Genomic DNA, 17,545 nt, shown 5'->3' with positions numbered 1-17,545 from the left:
TATTGAATGAGCAACAAAAATACCTGTTGATGGAAAAACAGGTTTAGCTACATGGTCTTGACTGCAAGTTTTGTTAGCAGGAAGAACACAGCTTATGAAGAGGTGGTGTTGGTCACACCCTACATCCCCTAAACAGCTTTTACTCTACAGGCGAGGAGAGGTGGTGCACTCCTCTAACAGCATCACTGGAGGACATTTATATGTAAGACAATGAAGGTTTCACTTTCAGCTGCCCTTAATGTGATATAACAGAGAAAATACATAATCCTGACAGCAAATAACAATACATAAAATGAGAATGTATGCTTAACTTTATGGTAAAATGATAAAAACCAAAACTAAATTTAAAAAATGATGTTGTATAAGACTAGAACATTCAGTGTAGCAGCTTTCTTCACTGTCAGGATATAGTTGACAAAAAGAAAACAGCATCTGATCAAGAGCTTGTCTTTTATACAAAGCACCTTAATAACATACAATCACAACATCCCCGATCAGAGTGCAGGGGGTCTGTGTTTGTCACGATGCTGTTTCTTACGTCATATTTCCTGTTTCCTCTTCATTACTAGCAACCATAAAATAGCTCAGATGTGCACCTAATATACACATGATCCATCCTCCTCCTTCAACAAGATGGAAAGCATTGCTATATAAATTAACTGCAAAATAGTTAATACAGTTTTATTAATGAAAAGGAAATGAAACAGATGACATCAGTGTGGTGTGTTTTCAAAATCTCTAAACACAGAAAACCCACAAGAGGAAGTCAAATGAAAAACAATCTTTTAATGAGACACTGGAGGAGGTGAACAGCAGCAACACAGAACAAGATGACCAGCTAAAATAAGTCTTTAAAATGATTACAAACTGAGCAGAACAAGACCTAAACATAGTGGATGATTTCACAACAATCTGGCATAGAACAAAGAAAACCAACTAAGAACAAATACTGAGGAGAAGCAATGAACAACTAACAGGTGCAATCATCAAAAACTGAGGCCTGGAGTGGAGGCAGGAAGCAAAACTAACAGATGTGATCAACGAGCAAGCTCTACAAAATAAAACAGGAAGTAAAACATTTGACCAGCACAAACTAAAAGTGGTGGATTGAACTAAACATTAATAATATTGATACAAGTATTAGTAATAGTATTAGTATTGGTTGATATCAGTGTAATAATATTGATTTTGCCGGCTGTTTGTGAACGTCTCACTGCTTCCAAGAGCCATGCTAATCACAGAAGGCAAACTTTGCTCCTTCTTCCTCCTCTTGTCCTTCAGTATTGGAGCATCGAATGACTCAGGATCATGTGACTCAAAATTGACTCAGTCTAGCCTGGTCGCGTCAAGAAATGGCAGATAGGAAGGGAAGCGTTGCTTTGTTGTATTTACAACTCGAAAATGATGCAACGATAGACGATACTTATAAACTTAAGATAAACTCAAACTAACTATAAAAAGAAATAATTAAACATAGCATAAATCAACAAAATTACAACAACCCACAAATAAAAACAAATGTAGGAAAATGTTTTGGTGGCGGCTGCAATAAAGAACGTGTCCATGCATGTTCTACTTAAACTATAGAGGGAGTTGTGGTAATACAGGCTGTCAAATATACCTGGTTGGGTATCTCACAACATACAATTTGAATGCACTTCCTGTCTCAGTCAACTTCCTTCTATGTCAAAATACTGTATCTGCTTGTTGTGCATTTATTGTGTGAATTAGGGGCAATATTAATAAACTTGGTTATGATGTGTTCACCTATCAGGGCTGTTGCCAACAAACATCAAATGTATGTCAATGGAGCTGAAAGAACAAATCCTAATGACCTTACTTATTCAGTGACATTTTACAATAGCACCCTGAAGAGTGTGGAGTTTCAAGCTTTAACAGAGCATCTTTAAAACTTGGAACTCCATACTCTTCGACTTTGAAAAGAAGAGAGAAGCAGTCCACTTGTTTGTGTTTGTGTGTGTATTTTATTTTAGATTGTAAATTGAAAGTTTAGGAAACAGTCATTTGAATCATTTATTAATCTTTTCTTACAGCTTGTATGGATGAAACTGCACACCATTTTTTTTTCATACTGCAAAAAAAGAAAAATATGGCTTTGTGATATTGTTCTGAACAGATTTGCCAATTTTCATTTAAAAAACTAAGAAAACTCTTTCAACAAGTTCTATCTTTATATACTTTTCTGATTATGTCAAGTGTAGGAAGATGTTTTGGAATGCACCCTCTGGATAGGGGATGAATCTTTGCTTCAAATAAGGAATTTTAAGTATTGAAGTGTCTTGTTTACGAGTGGTAGTAGGAAGAAGGGAGAGATAAATAGACAGACTGAGGTTTTGTCTGCAGGACTGCTCTGGTCTGTCGTGATAAAATAAGAGCTGAGCCAAAAGGTAAAGCTGTTGATTTAGTGGTCAGTATACGCTCCAATCCCTGCCTATCATGAAATTTGGATAATAACCAAATAAACAAGACACCTGGTACAACTAAAATGTCTTTCTTCTGTGTTTGGCTTTAGCCTTAAAGATAGGGTGGGAAAGTCAGCCATTCAAAAGGAACAGAAGAGTTCTTCACCTTGTCTTTCAGTATGAGTTCAGGCTCTCTGTAGCGGCAGCTTATTTTCACCGCTTGTATCTGCAATCTAATTATTTTGGTCACTATTTATAGCTCATGACAAGAGGGGAAGATTAGACCGACTATTTATGCATTTTTCGTTTGTAGAGACATAAAAAAAATCACATATATCTACAATGTAACAAAACACTCATCCAAAGTAAATGTCTTTTCACAAGGCCCAAAGAATTTGGACCTAATGTTCCAGGTCAACTAACTCCACCACACCACCAGGCCCAGAAAGGACAGGGCTAATCTGGTGGAAACAAGAGGGCAACAAAATATTCATCTCATGATCCTAATTCTATAGCAGACTGGTAAAATTACACAGAAAAGACGCAAGTTGTCAAAAAAATCAAACTGATAGATTGCATTCTATATAAGCTAACAACAAATATGAACTAAATTGCTCAATACAAATTCAAGTCAAAAAGCTGTTAACTAATTGAAGCCAACAACTTTTACAGCAGTGTAGATCCTTTGTCTTTCAGTCACTTCCTTTATTGCTCTGCTGTCGGTTTTCACCAGAGTGAAGATCACAGCAGAATACATCAATTGGTCCTCATCTCTCTAAGAAAAAAATACAATCATAAAATACATAAGAAACCCTTTTTTTATTAAAATACTTCAGAGTTAAATTTAGACTTATACTTTACCTTTTGTTTGCTCTGACCACAGTTTTTAGGCAGCTCAATGGCAGCTGGTTTCAGAAGTAAATAGATGATCAATAAAAAGCTAATTTCTTGTAGAGAACAACATTATGAATATCTTATCCTACCTTGGTAAGGCTCACACTTGTTTTTGATAATTGACCATATGAGAATGGCTATAACAATCAAAGATAAGGCTTCTACAGCGCAGAGGGAACAAATGATTAGACTGACCCCCAATAATCCAAAACTGGATTCTGGAAGAATAACAAGAAAAAATATATATATAAACTGTGACAATAAATAATACGCATCCGTAGAACTAAATATATTTAGTAGCTGGATTATTTTTTTATGAAAAAAAAAATTCTGTATTATAAAATAAATTAAATTTTCTCTTCATTAAATTCAATGAAATAGTTACCTTAAACAGTTGAACAAAGGTGATATAATTGGTATAGTAATTCAAATACAGCATACAATATCATAACTATTTTCAATTTGGTTTCTTGTGAAAATAATATCTGTCCAGATGATATCGTTACCTTGATTATCCAGTTTTGCTCCTTTTCCAAATAATATCTGTCCACATGTGGCCACAGCACAGTAATATGTTCCAGTATCAGAGGAGCTGACGGTCTTGGAGAATTTGTAGACACATTTCTTTACAGAATCAGCCTCAGGACTAACCCCACATTCTTCACCACTGTTTCCATGAGCATAAATCAAACTGGGATGAGACTCATCTGATCCAGCCCTGAACCAGGACACTCTGTGATCTTCTGAGCAGGTTTTCTTCTCAGAGTCAGAGAGAACTGAACACTGCAGAGTCTCTGGGTCTCCTGGACTGATCGGATCAGATGAAGACTTCTGAATGACTGCAGTGATGTCTGGGTCTGGTCCTGGATAATATTAAAAAGTAATCAATTTAAAAATACATGTTGTTCTCTCTATTAGAAGAAAATGCTCAGAAGTATTCATTTAGATACATGTATATATAAAATACCTTTAATCTTCAGCATTGTTCCAGTCAAAAACATAATTTCAAGTTGTTTGGTTTTAACACAGTAGTAAAGACCAGTATCACTTTGCTTAGCTCCATTAATCTGTAAAAGAAAAGTTTCTTCTTCTTGTTTTACTTGAATGTGAGGAAACTTGGTCAAACCATCATGCTCAAAGTTAAATCTTGCTCCCACAAATTCAAGCCAGTTTCCAGAAACAAGTCTGATCCAGTAAAAGGTTTCTTGGTAGAGAACATTTTTCACTAGAGGACACATCAGGGTCACATTTTGTCCAACAGCAGCAGTCTTTGTCTCAAAAGTATAATTTTTAGTGCAACCTGAAAAAAATCCAACAAACATTTCCAGTATTTACTGAGAGAAACATAATCATGCACACAGAAGCATATAAATATAAAAGATAACTAATTATTGCTGGTATTTCATATTTCTAAATGTACTTACATCCAAATTTGAGCATCAGGAGGGCATAAAATATGAAGAGCATTTTCATCGTCTCTGCGTTCGACTAAAACCACATCAGGAGATGACCCACTCTAATATAATCTTGTCAGGTGGGTGTGAACAATTTTAGAACAATCTGATTGGTGTTTTTATTGTGACGTTTCACTTTACAACCACAAACCTTTTTTTTTCAACCAAAACTGAAATAACAAAGTGTTTAAACTTTTCAGCTGACGGTAACTGTAAAAAAAAGTTGTATGTTTAGTTTTCACATATTCTACGTATACCCCTAATTAACAGGTCATTCGACCTCGTGTATTCAGCAAACAAACAAATTTATGTTAACAGAAGAAGTTGGCTAAAGATGACACATTATGCCATGTTTTATGGTTTTCTCATATTTTTGTAAGTACTACAGTTTGATATTTTAAAACAAAATAAAATGTAAGATATCATTTTTGTTGTTCAAGTTATAAGATAATTTCCCTATCAGACATAGAAAATGTTTGTCAAACAAAACCTGAATGCATAAAAAGATGAAATATGAAATCATGTTAGGAAGTTCTTATTAAAAAGGTGCAATATCCATGCGTAAACGTGTAACACTGTAGAACAATCTTAAAAGGAGAAAAACGTTAACAACTTTTTTCTTTTCTGACATTGTTTGGTTCTTCAGCACTAAAGGAAGACAACTCTTTAAAGTGGACCTATTATGCAAAATTCACTTCTTGCATGTTTTTGTACTTCCATTTGGGTATCTACTGCTTCTAGAAACAGTCCAAGCACAAAAGAAAAAAAAACACCCAGCCATTTTTGACAATAAGTAAATGTTTTCTGGTGTTTGCAAAACAACCTGTTTCAAAAACCTCAAGATTATTGCGTCACAACATCCATTACCTAGCAACCATAAGCCGAGCCCAGCCCCTCACCAGTAACCCAAGTGAAGCTCCGCCCACTTCAGTACAACAAGACCGTCACATTAGTTCCGCTGGTTTTACCACTGAACAATGTCTGCTGGAAAAAGAAAATGTTTTGTTGTAATATAGAACGTGTCTATATTGCCTCTGTCCCGACCAACAAATTTCAGTTCAGACCCACTTATTGCCGCTCACCTTCCTGACAATTCTGAAATGCAAAAAATATCTCTTATAAAAGTAGTTTTGTTTGCCCTGCTTTGATACACTTGATTTGAATGAATGAGGGATTAACAGGCTTTTGCAGAACTTGAAGATGTGCTGAAATGCAGGGAAACAAGTTAAACATGCAGGATACAGACCCTATAAGACCAGGATTGAGCACCACTGGTCTAACTAAATGGTTTACACCAACTACTCAAAGCTGAACTCACATTTTTTAAGTATCTTAGCATCACATTGGCCCTCAAAGCCTATATCATGTTACACTAGTCTATCTGTTTTTATTTTATTTGGTTGCTGCAGAGAATTATGGAAATGATGCAGATGAGCCATGTGTGAGAAGACATGGTAATTTAGTCTAAGTAAGTTTGCTTGTTTTGAGTTAGTTTCTGTTTTTACTCTGCTTAAACCTTCCAAGTCATCTTTTGAAGGTCAGGGAGCAACACATTAAACACATTATCAATATATTGTGGAGGATATGAATTCTGTCAAAGTGGTAGCACAAATAACTTTTCAAAGGCCAGAAAATTGTTCATTTGGGAGTAGATAATTCCATATTGAATGAGCAACAAAAATACCTGTTGATGGAAAAACAGGTTTAGCTACATGGTCTTGACTGCAAGTTTTGTTAGCAGGAAGAACACAGCTTATGAAGAGGTGGTGTCGGTCACACCCTACATCCCCTAAACAGCTTTTACTCTACAGGTAAGGAGAGGTGGTGCACTCCTCTAACAGCATCACTGGAGGACATTTATATGTAAGACAATGAAGGTTTCACTTTCAGCTGCCCTTAATGTGATATAACAGAGAAAATACATAATCCTGACAGCAAATAACAATACATAAAATGAGAATGTATGCTTAACTTTATGGTAAAATGATAAAAACCAAAACTAAATTTAAAAAATGATGTTGTATAAGACTAGAACATTCAGTGTAGCAGCTTTCTTCACTGTCAGGATATAGTTGACAAAAAGAAAACAGCATCTGATCAAGAGCTTGTCTTTTATACAAAGCACCTTAATAACATACAATCACAACATCCCCGATCAGAGTGCAGGGGGTCTGTGTTTGTCACGATGCTGTTTCTTACGTCATATTTCCTGTTTCCTCTTCATTACTAGCAACCATAAAATAGCTCAGATGTGCACCTAATATACACATGATCCATCCTCCTCCTTCAACAAGATGGAAAGCATTGCTATATAAATTAATTGCAAAGTAGTTAATACAGTTTTATTAATGAAAAGTAAATGAAACAGATGACATCAGTGTGGTGTGTTTTAAAAATCTCTGAACACAGAAAACCCACAAGAGGAAGTCAAATGAAAAACAATCTTTTAATGAGACACTGGAGGAGGTGAACAGAAGTATTAGTAATAGTATTAGTATTGGTTGATATCAGTGTAATAATAATGATTTTGCCGGCTGTTTGTGAACGTCTCACTGCTTCCAAGAGCCACGCTCATCATAGAAGGCAAACTTTGCTCCTTCTTCCTCCTCTTGTGCTTTAATGTTGGAGCATCAAATGACTCAGGATCATGTGAATCAAGAATTGGTTCAGTCTGGCGTGGCTGCAGCAAGAAATGGCAGATAGGAAGGGAAGCGTTGCTTCGTTGTATTTACAACTCGAAAATAATGCAACAATAGACAATACTTATAAACTTTGACTTGAGTCTGTCCTGAATTTTAATCAAATAATAATCAAATGGGAATAAAACTAAAAGGTCATAAAACTTTATTCAGATTTAGCAATATAATGATACAGCCACAAGTCACAAGTAAGTCACAAGTAATACAATTAACCAGAAAACAATACATTTTATAAACCATGATAAGACAAATTACTGTTTTATAATCAATCAGTCACTTTGTTCAATGACTATAATTACAGCATTCATAAAAACTGTCCAAAAGGAACATGTTTAAACATGTTCAGATGTGCTTTTAGTTTCCACAGGAACTTCAGACATCAGAACTGCTTTCACACTGGCTTCAAAGTATGAAAAGTAAAAATTGCACAATGCTTGATTTTTTGACTGTTTATTCAGTAAATGGTGCACTCAGGGCATTTTGGGGTATGCTAATAATTTTCTCAGCAATCGTGTTGTGCATTCTCATTTAAGAATTTTAAGATCAAGTTTATTTCAGTTCAAATTTAGTTTGGTCTCCAACACTTTTATTTTTCTCCGTAAAGAAAGACTTTACAGCTTTAGGTTTGAATCAAACACATGTGTGTTTTATCTTGTTATAGACAATACAATAAATACAATACAATAGACAATACTTATAAACTTTGACTTGAGTCTGTCCTGAATTTTAATCAAATAATAATCAAATGGGAATAAAACTAAAAGGTCATAAAACTTTATTCAGATTTAGCAATATAATGATACAGCCACTTTAATAAAAGTACTGATATTTGTATTGATGTAAGCAATACTAGCCCTTATTTCCTTGGTATCGGATTGATACCAAAACTTGCAGCGTCACACACTACTACTAACAAAACAACACATGCATGAAAAACTAAATTAGTCACGAAATTAAGATAAACTCAAACTAACTATAAAAACAAATAATTAAACATAGCATAAATCAACAAAATTACAACAACCCACAAACAAAAACAAATGTAGTTCTGCATTTTATAGGTTTAATGAGTCTTATCAGTTTAGTTTGAAGACCAAATAATTTAAACAGATAATATTAAAAACATGTTCATGATAGGAACGATTAATTTATGATAATCTGATGTAACTTTAAAAAATATAAACACACCGATTCATAATCATGCTCTCCTTTCCTTTAGTTGTTTCTTTTACTTTTATTTTGTTAAATTCATATCACATCTATAATCTTCTACTTGATTTTATCAAGTTTTAACACAAATGGCCTGAAAGTTATTTTTTAATAATCATATAATTCTACACCCCTGGATGTTATTTTCTGTGAGCTGACAGGCCAAAGATGTTTTATTAAAAAAAAAAATAAGAAAGTACTCAACGTTAGACAGGTGGTTGGGTTGTTACAGGCATAAATGTGGTATTAAAAGTTTATTATTTAAAACTGACATTTTGTTTTCTGTGTACAGGTATTTGACATATCAGAACAAAGAACAAGTTTTTGCAGCGTAGATCCTCTGACTCTCTGATGCAGCTTTCACTGTTCTCTCATCAGGTTTTATCACAGAAAAGATCACGGCAGAATACATCCATCTTTCTTCATTTATCTGCGAACAATCAAATCAGTTCAGAAATTATGCATTTTCAGAATATTTTGTCAGTTAGTTATTTGGAGAATTGTAAAAGTTATTTGGAGCTTAAATACTTTACCTCTTGTGTTTTCTGGCCACAGTTTTCATTCTGCTTAACAGCAACTAGATTGTGAAATTAAACAAATGATAAATAAAAAATGCAACATGTTCTAAGTAAGAAATAATCCAAGTTTTCTCGTACCTTGAAAATGGTCACAATTTTTTTTGTTGGCAGAACATGTGAGAATAACTATAACAATCAGACTTATAGCCAGGAGAGCACACAGCAGAAAACTGACTGGACTGAAATCTGCTGACCTCAAGTTGATTTCTGGAAGATAATAGATACAAAAGTAATATCAAAGAAAGTTACTCATCAGTAAAAAGCATCAGAAAAATGCTCAAAAATTAATCTTTGTTATAAAACGTGACAATCCTTCAAGTTTACAAAACATACCCCTTTCAAATTTGGTTCCTTGTCCAAATAATATCTGTCCACATGTGGCCACAGCACAGTAAAAGGTCCCATCATCAGAGGAGCCAATGTTCTTGGAGAACTCATAACTGCATCTCCGCTGAGTGCCAGATTTCTTGCTACAGTTACCAGGTCTGTTTCCGTCAGCGGAGATAACATCTGGTAAGGAGTTGTCTGATCTGGCTCTGAACCAGAACACTCTGAGATCCTCTGAACACGTCTCGTCCTCAGAATCAGAGAGAACTGAACACTGCAGCGTCTCTGAGTCTGCTGGACGGGCTGGATCTGATTCTGTTGACCGCTGAACAACAGTGTAGTTTGATGTCCTCCTAGAGTTTCCTGTAATAATAATAATAATAATAAAACATGGAATTATTTAGATAGTTACAAACAGTTCCCCAGAGGGTAGATCAAATGTAACAATTTTGAAGACTTGTGTAAACTGCTTAGTGTATGCGCATATTTTTTTTTTTTTTTATAGGTACAGACAAAGCTGTTGTCAGTTTGAGTTTTTGGCAAAGTTTACATTTCACTCACTTAAGTTCTGTACCCACTAAATCCTGTTTAGGTCACAAGGCACTTTAAAGGACCACTGTGTGAAAGAGTTACAAAAAATACACAGGAAATATATATTTAATTCCTTACAAACTCTTTTGTTGATATTGGTATAGTTTTAGAAAAAACATATACAAATAAGTGATCAAAAGTGGCCTCTAAAGAAAGTCCCTGTAATCATAGAGTTCAGTTGTCAGAGACATGGGAGCAAATAAATATATTCTTGTTGTTACATTTTACCATAAACATGTGACTTTATTCTTTTATATGTCCGAAAGAATACACGTCATTGAATAAAAAACACTCCAAAATTAGTACCACAAAAGTAGCTACCACCAAGTGTGCCTTTCCTTCTGTGTAAGAAAATTAGATTTTATAATTACCTTTAATTGACAAATAAGTCCCATACCATGTAGATTTAGTCCAGTCCATATGAGCACAGTGATATATTCCTTCATCCCGTTCAACTGTCCTCAGAATTGTTAGATTGCTCATTTTTTCATCACTTGAAGCACTAAATCTTGAAGCAGGAAATCCTGGTTCGAAGCTGGGGTTTATGCTTTTTTGATGCATAAAAATGAGGTTCAGAGTGCCTCCTGCACTCTGCTTGTACCAGTGAATCCACGTGATGCTCTGAGATTTCTCAGAAACAGCACAAGTCAAAGTCACACGTTCACCAAGACGAACTGTGATCACCGGAACCAAAGCATCTGTAATAAATAACAACAATTAGCATACAATCTTTAAAGTCAAGTAGTTAGATAGAACTAAAACAGTGAAGTATCACAACTAGCAGGTACCTAAATGAGAACTTATTTCACTATACCCATAGATAAGACTCTCATCCTTGATAGAAGAGAGGCAGCGTGAGCCACAACAGAAGCATCTTGACAATTTTCTTTTCTCAACACTCGATGTCTTAAAAGATGTCTTAAAAGACTCATCAGTAGGGTCTTGATGTGTGGGGCGGAGAGCCCTGCAGGCATGGGGGGAGCACCAGGTAGTGCCCTCCCCTTGTCATGTTTGGCCCCGCCCTGCACCTATATTTTAATGCATTAGAGACACTTAGGATTTGATGTCTTAAAAGACGAAAGGAGGAGTGGTAACAAAGAATGTCAAAAGGATCTGATTGGTTTCCACAGAATACATTCATAGTGAATTTTCTGTCACACTCACCATTTTCTGCTTTCTCCTAAGTTTATTAGTTTCAATAAAATGTATGATTTTTTTTTAAATGAAACTAATTTTTTTTCATTATTGTTACTGAAATATTATGTTAACTTACAAAATGTACTAAATACTAATACAAAAATACTAATATATATTGCCAAATCATTGTCAGAGTGAATGGATAATAAACTGATTGATCATATTGGAAATTTATTGCTGTCTCACATTTGATCTGTTCTGCTCTTCCTCTTCCTCATATTGAACATTTATTTTGTTTCAACACAGTGGACATGTGCTTTCATCGTGCAACATATTCTTAAATAGGCCGTATTTTTGTTTTGTTTTGTTTGGGGTTTTTTTTAAAGTAGGGGCCCCCACATTGGGCCCCCACATCAAGCTAAGCCCGACATGTAGCACCCAGCTCAGCAGCACTTATATCTTGTTTATTGTTCACACTTGATTGCTTATTTAGTCAACATCTTTCACATTTTTTTATTGTTTGCAAGTGTAATAAGTAATACAATTAACCAGAAAACAATACATTTTATAAACCATGATAAGACAAATTACTGTTTTATAATCAATCAGTCACTTTGTTCAATGACTATAATTACAGCATTCATAAAAACTGTCCAAAAGGAACATGTTTAAACATGTTCAGATGTGCTTTTAGTTTCCACAGGAACTTCAGACATCAGAACTGCTTTCACACTGGCTTCAAAGTATGAAAAGTAAAAATTGCACAATGCTTGATTTTTTGACTGTTTATTCAGTAAATGGTGCACTCAGGGCATTTTGGGGTATGCTAATAATTTTCTCAGCAATCGTGTTGTGCATTCTCATTTAAGAATTTTAAGATCAAGTTTATTTCAGTTCAAATTTAGTTTGGTCTCCAACACTTTTATTTTTCTCCGTAAAGAAAGACTTTACAGCTTTAGGTTTGAATCAAACACGTGTGTTTTATCTTGTTAAGGAGCCAGGTTAGTCTACATAATCTTGTTTTTATTTTCCCCAAAAGTCTGATTATACTCAAAACAGTGCCAGTAAAACAAAAATATTTGTGTGACCAAAATAATGTAAGTTCTGAGCACATTCACATTGATCCTTTAACTTGTGAATACACACTTTCTTCAGTCCTCAACTCCCTCTTCTTCGTTCCTCTTGGTGCTTTCCCTCCGGAGAAATTTAATGCTGCATAATTCAGATCCTGTCCACCTCCAATCTGTGCAGAAAACTACATTTTTATCTCAAAGTTAAACTGTTACACCCAGCTCTATACAATGATTTCAGTTTAACACCAAAAAATGTTATTTGGTATCATTACTTACTACATCCTCTTCCATTTGGTTCAAGCCATTGTGAGTTGTTTGTGAAGAGGAGCCTTCTGCACATATTAAACACATTTTTGGACACTTAAATTGTGTTCATTATTAAATTACTATTAAGCTTAAAGGTACAGGTACACTAACAGTAAATTATACTTTACTGTCCTCATAGAAATTATTCTTGTGCTACCAAGTGCTACAGTGCAAAGACATTTATTTAAAACATTTGTATATAAAATAAAACTTTTTAGAACTGTATTTTATTGTACTGAATTACAAATTTATATTAGTTCATAACTGAGGATGGAGTATTTGTTTCCTGTACTACACCTCTACCTTCTTAGGTTTTACAACATGTAATACAGTAAACAACACTTACCTTTAAGCTGCTTACATGCTGATCTTTGAATTCGATAACAGATGAAAACAATATTTACAGTCACAGAAATGGTCAGGCAGATTATTGTGACTATCAACAAAAGGGTTTCAGAACTTGGTGTTTCATCTAGAAAACAAAGTTAAAAACAACATATAGTTGCTTCTGAAAATGTTGTTTGGTGGTGAAATTACTGAGAAACATTTGTTTATTATCTCCAGTATCACAAAAACATACCCATCTTCAGGTTAGTTTTGTTTCCAAATAATATCTGTCCGCATGTGGCGATGGCACAGAGGTACGTCCCATCATCAGAGGAGCTGATGTTCTTGAAGAAGTTGTAACTGCATCTCCTTTCAGAGTCACGTGTCAGATCACAGTTAGCCGGTCTTTTCCCATCAGTGTAGATAACATCTGGATGAGAGTTTTCTGACCTGGCTCTGAACCAGAACACTCTGGGATCTCCTGAACAGTCTTTGTTCTCAGGGTCAGAGAGAACTGAACACTGCAGTACCTTTGAGTCTGTCGGATGAGATGGATCTGAAACTGATGTCTGCTGAACAACAGTGTACCTGGAGGTCCTCTCAGACTTTCCTATAATAACAATATTATTAATAAGGATATAATTTTTTATCTTGATCATGCATAAAAATGAAATAAATATCAAACAGCAGCTACAAATAGTTCAACTGTTTTTTTTTAAAGCAAGAAAAAAGTTTTTAAAATGTTTGATATGTGTTTGTCACAATTTTTTTGTCATGGGCATAGATATGTACATGGTTCATAAAGCTATCACTTAGCCATTTTTGAAAACTTTTCATTTCCACAGTCCAAAAGTGCAGTATTTTAAAACAAAAGAATCATATAAATTTAATAATTTCCTCACAAACCTTTTGTAGAAATCTCTGCAATTTCAAGTAAAAAGGTTTATTTAGGGAGAAAGGGGCCTTTAAATACAAATGTTGTAAACTTTGTCAAGTTTAGCTGCTAAAGCCTTGGAACCAAGTAATTATATCACACTTTTACCATAAAATTTAACTATCTTAGATACATTATATATTCTTCTGAAAACATGTAAGAATAATAATCTGTTTCGGTGAGACACAAGAAGTGGATAAAATAAAGGTTATCACTAATAGATGTCATCATGGCAAACATTTTGAAATGTTAAACTTCACATACAAAAGGGAGTTTTAATATTCATCAATTTGAATAAAGTTACAAACTGGGTTAAAATAAAGTTCAACATCTGGATATTTGCCTTTGGTCTTGGAAGAAAACTATTCAAAAGTTTCAACAGTGCAGCAAAAGACAAACACCTCAGGATGTAAGTATTTAAACAATCCTGCAACCAAGAACAGTTTTTTTGTGTTTATCTTAAAGTGAATTCACAACAGAAGGAATGCATACAAATAAGCACCAAACAAATTCATGAGACTGAGGACCCAGCTACTCCTCTCTGCTCTGTCAACTACAGCTGCCACTAAAGTTAATCATCTTCAAAACTAAAAAAAACTTTATGAACTGCCTTCATTTAGCACTATTGAATATCTGCACAGCGCAGTTGTAGGTTTGTGAATATCAGCATTACATAGTTACCTTTTACTGACAAATAAGTTCCTGTCCAAGTAGCTTCAATCCAGCCCAGATGAGCACAGTGGTACGTCCCCTCATCTTCTTTACTTGTGCTCAGAATTGTCAAATTGCTAATATTCGGAGAGTAAGTTATATTGAATCTTAAGGCTGAAATTCCAGGTCCAAAGGTAGGGTTTGTACTTTTACGTATCATGGTAATTAATTTCAGATTTTCTCCTGTAGTCTGCTTGTACCAGTGAAGCCATCTGACAGTCTGAAACGTCTCAGTAAAAGAACACATGAAAGTCACAGAGTCACCAAGTTGAACTGTGACCACTGGAACCAAAGAATCTGCATGAAATATAAAACAAATTAGATGTAAAAACAATACAAATTAACAAAATAAAACAATAGAACAAAGTTAGAAGACAATAACCCTTAACGACACCTTAAAGTTACTTATCTGAGAGCATACTACGTTTCAGTTCCTGTAAATGGTACATTTACTTACATCCTTGATGGAGAAGAACCAGTGTAAGCCATAACAGACTCATCTTGACACTGGCCTCCTTGAGACACTTAGTGCTTAAATACCAGAGGGAGGTGTGGTGATCCAGACCGTCAAATGCATTTGATTGGTTACCTTAGTATTTACAAAGTGCACTTCCTGCCACAGTGAAATTCAGATTTAAGTACAATGTATTCCATGTAATTGTTGTACATTCATTATATGGTTTGTGGAAAGAAAACTAAACTCTAACTGTGAGCACTTTTCTGGTGGGTCAAAGCAGATATGCATATATAAGCCTATCAAAGGGTTTACCAACAGATAATTTACAAATCTCTATTGAGCCTATAAAATAAATCCTAACATCTTTATTTATCCAGAGAATTTTTCCCTACCAGCACTAATGAGCAAAAAAGTCTTTGCTTTTTCGGTGAATTAAGAGATTTTAATTTTACTCTAGAGGTCCACGTCCCCATATCTCCTATAATCACTGCATTTTTAGTCTTTAATATGTTTTGTTGGTTATCTCAGGGTGACATTTTGGCCTTTAATTTGGCCTTTAATTTAATAAACATTCGCCTTTCTTCTAGAATTGCATTGCTCAAGATGGCTGCATGTTGGAGTAGCTCTGTTCCATTTCATTCTGAGATATTGCTTTTGAAAACTTTATTCCTCTTTTTTTCTGGATGTAAATCACTTTTTTGGATGATCACTTCCTCTGGTATCGGATGCTGTGCAGCTGGAAGGATTTCTACTAAAGCCTTTTTACTTTTGGACATTTTGTTATGATGCATAACCATGACAACAAGTGTTAACTGAGAAGAACCCTGAACTCCAGTCATGGCCAAAACCAAGCAGAGTGCCCATATATCCACCGGAAATAAAGCTCCCAGGACGCAGCTCACCACCAAAGCTGCCCGCAGGAGCGCCCCGACCACCGGCGGAGTGAAGAAGCCTCATCTTTACAGGCCTGGGACCGTGGCTCTCAGGGAGATCCGCCGCTACTGGAAGTCCACCGAGCTGCTCATCCAGAAGTTGCCCTTCATGCACCTGGTCCAGGAGATCGCCCAGGACTTCAAGACCAACCTGAGCTTCCAGAGCTTGGCCATCATGGCTCCGCAGGAGGCTAGCGAGGCTCACCTGGTGGGGCTCTTTGAGGACACCAGGACCGAGGACAAATCGGGACAGACCGCTACAAGAGACCCTTCCTGCCCACAGCCATCAATTCTTTAACAAAACCAGAATTGTGAGCTAAGACAGCATTTAATTTCCCTTTGGGATTTATAAAGTATTTTTGAATTTGAATTGAATTTATTTTAATTTAAACTACAGAAATGCACGTAAGCACAAACTGCAGAGCAACACTTTTTTTTTTTTTTTTAGTAAACCAAGTCATCTTACAGCAGTACTGAAATGTCTGTGATCTCTGTGTCAGTTTCTTATTAATGAACAAAATAAAAATTCTACTTTTGCACTTTAACCCTTTTGAAACTCCCATCCACTCTCCTGTACATAATGAACACACAAACATCATATGTTATGAAACACACACTTCAGCTTTTTTCCTGTGTGACTTTGGAACTTTTTTAAATGTTCATGTGATCCTATGTGGTCTCTTGGTTTTCCTTTTTTTAGAAAGTTTTAAAGGTGACAATGTCTTTGAACTGTCTTTTAATATAAATAAACATTTTAAAATGCTGATTGCTGTATGTGTGTTGCTTAATGTGCTGTTGCCAAAGTTGGGTTATTTTTCTGTATTTGGTTTCATGTTGTCACTCATGTTCTGTGTGTTCTTGTCGTCTTTGTGATTCTGTTTTGCTGTGATGTGTGAATAATTCTTCTCATGTGTTTCCTGTGCAGTATTCACCTACTCCCAGCTCAGTTGTTCTCCAGTCAGCCTGCCACACCCACCTACATCTGTCCTGAGTTACTAATCAGTCACCTGTGTCCACTTCCTCATCAGCCTCTGCCTTTATAATCTGTTAGCTTCCACTGCTCGCTGGCTCTTTGTGTTTGGTTAGTCTCTGCTCTGTGTCCCTGTCTTGTTGTTTTGTTAATGCCATGGTCAAATCCTCCTCATGTTTTCTTCAGTGAGGTTTGAGTTTTTTGCTGCCATGTCAGCTTTTTGTTTTCCTTTTGCTGTTGATAAATCAGTTTTAGTTTTTAACCTGACATGAGTCTGCATTCTGGGTTCACCTCGCATAATCCTTACAGCAACTACTTTTCGTACCCAATAAAGTATGGCTGCGTACTGACTCAAGTACAACATAAAAGCCAACAGAAATGATATTAAAAATGCAAAAATAAACAAACTTTTCTTTCATTGCAGACATGCAATGAAAGAAACTTTCACTTCACTTTCACTTCTTTACATGGAAAGCTTGATTTATAAATTGTGATTTTGTAATTACTAACTGACTAAATCTAA

The 17,545-nt window shown here is 35.2% G+C and overlaps 4 protein-coding genes across 4 annotated transcripts; 1 reads left to right on the top strand and 3 right to left on the bottom strand.

Moving 5' to 3' along the window:
- Positions 1-766: 766 nt before the first annotated feature.
- LOC112450275 lies at positions 767-4,798 on the bottom strand. Its single transcript, XM_025004238.2, has 6 exons — positions 4,742-4,798; positions 4,285-4,617; positions 3,824-4,180; positions 3,407-3,535; positions 3,285-3,328; positions 767-3,198 (listed from the first exon to the last, which is right to left on the bottom strand). The coding sequence occupies exons 1-6, from the start codon at positions 4,788-4,790 to the stop codon at positions 3,070-3,072; spliced, it is 1,041 nt and encodes a 346-aa protein (XP_024860006.1). The 5' UTR covers positions 4,791-4,798; the 3' UTR covers positions 767-3,069.
- A 3,436-nt stretch (positions 4,799-8,234) lies between these two features.
- Positions 8,235-10,993, bottom strand: LOC119617380. Its single transcript, XM_037977557.1, has 6 exons — positions 10,990-10,993; positions 10,547-10,873; positions 9,591-9,947; positions 9,336-9,464; positions 9,213-9,256; positions 8,235-9,109 (listed from the first exon to the last, which is right to left on the bottom strand). Exons 1-6 carry the CDS (start codon positions 10,991-10,993, stop codon positions 8,984-8,986), a joined length of 987 nt encoding a protein of 328 aa, XP_037833485.1. The 3' UTR covers positions 8,235-8,983.
- Positions 10,994-11,893: 900 nt separating this feature from the next.
- LOC108231237 lies at positions 11,894-15,163 on the bottom strand. Its single transcript, XM_037977532.1, has 6 exons — positions 15,121-15,163; positions 14,634-14,960; positions 13,272-13,628; positions 13,038-13,163; positions 12,662-12,717; positions 11,894-12,555 (listed from the first exon to the last, which is right to left on the bottom strand). The coding sequence occupies exons 1-6, from the start codon at positions 15,161-15,163 to the stop codon at positions 12,427-12,429; spliced, it is 1,038 nt and encodes a 345-aa protein (XP_037833460.1). The 3' UTR covers positions 11,894-12,426.
- Positions 15,164-15,957: 794 nt separating this feature from the next.
- LOC108231239 (histone H3-like) lies at positions 15,958-17,095 on the top strand. The gene is made up of 2 exons (XM_017408160.1): positions 15,958-16,283; positions 16,969-17,095. The coding sequence occupies exons 1-2, from the start codon at positions 15,958-15,960 to the stop codon at positions 17,093-17,095; spliced, it is 453 nt and encodes a 150-aa protein (XP_017263649.1).
- Positions 17,096-17,545: the final 450 nt, after the last annotated feature.

The sequence above is a fragment of the Kryptolebias marmoratus genome, linkage group LG9 (assembly GCF_001649575.2).
Source record: "Kryptolebias marmoratus isolate JLee-2015 linkage group LG9, ASM164957v2, whole genome shotgun sequence".
Taxonomy (NCBI): Eukaryota; Metazoa; Chordata; class Actinopteri; order Cyprinodontiformes; family Rivulidae; genus Kryptolebias; species Kryptolebias marmoratus.
This window is presented reverse-complemented; position numbering and strand designations above follow the sequence as displayed.

What these genes read in the sequence shown, in the direction of transcription:
- LOC112450275 (XM_025004238.2), bottom strand. Translation starts at nt 4,790, where the DNA reads ATGAAAATGCTCTTCATATTTTATGCCCTCCTGATGCTCAAATTTGGA. An exon ending in CCTGATGCTCAAATTTGGAT is followed by an intron (nt 4,618 to 4,741) that starts GTAAGTACATTT and finishes GATTTTTTTCAG; the next exon opens with GTTGCACTAAAAATTATACT. An exon ending in AACAATGCTGAAGATTAAAG is followed by an intron (nt 4,181 to 4,284) that starts GTATTTTATATA and finishes AATATTATCCAG; the next exon opens with GACCAGACCCAGACATCACT.
- LOC119617380 (XM_037977557.1), bottom strand. An exon ending in GACTTATTTGTCAATTAAAG is followed by an intron (nt 9,948 to 10,546) that starts GTAATTATAAAA and finishes TTATTATTACAG; the next exon opens with GAAACTCTAGGAGGACATCA. An exon ending in GTGGCCAGAAAACACAAGAG is followed by an intron (nt 9,110 to 9,212) that starts GTAAAGTATTTA and finishes GATTGTTCGCAG; the next exon opens with ATAAATGAAGAAAGATGGAT.
- LOC108231237 (XM_037977532.1), bottom strand. Translation starts at nt 15,163, where the DNA reads ATGAGTCTGTTATGGCTTACACTGGTTCTTCTCCATCAAGGAT. An exon ending in AACTTATTTGTCAGTAAAAG is followed by an intron (nt 13,629 to 14,633) that starts GTAACTATGTAA and finishes TTGTTATTATAG; the next exon opens with GAAAGTCTGAGAGGACCTCC. An exon ending in AGCATGTAAGCAGCTTAAAG is followed by an intron (nt 12,718 to 13,037) that starts GTAAGTGTTGTT and finishes TAATATGTGCAG; the next exon opens with AAGGCTCCTCTTCACAAACA.
- LOC108231239 (XM_017408160.1), top strand. Translation starts at nt 15,958, where the DNA reads ATGGCCAAAACCAAGCAGAGTGCCCATATATCCACCGGAAATAAAGCT. An exon ending in GGGCTCTTTGAGGACACCAG is followed by an intron (nt 16,284 to 16,968) that starts GACCGAGGACAA and finishes TCTCATGTGTTT; the next exon opens with CCTGTGCAGTATTCACCTAC.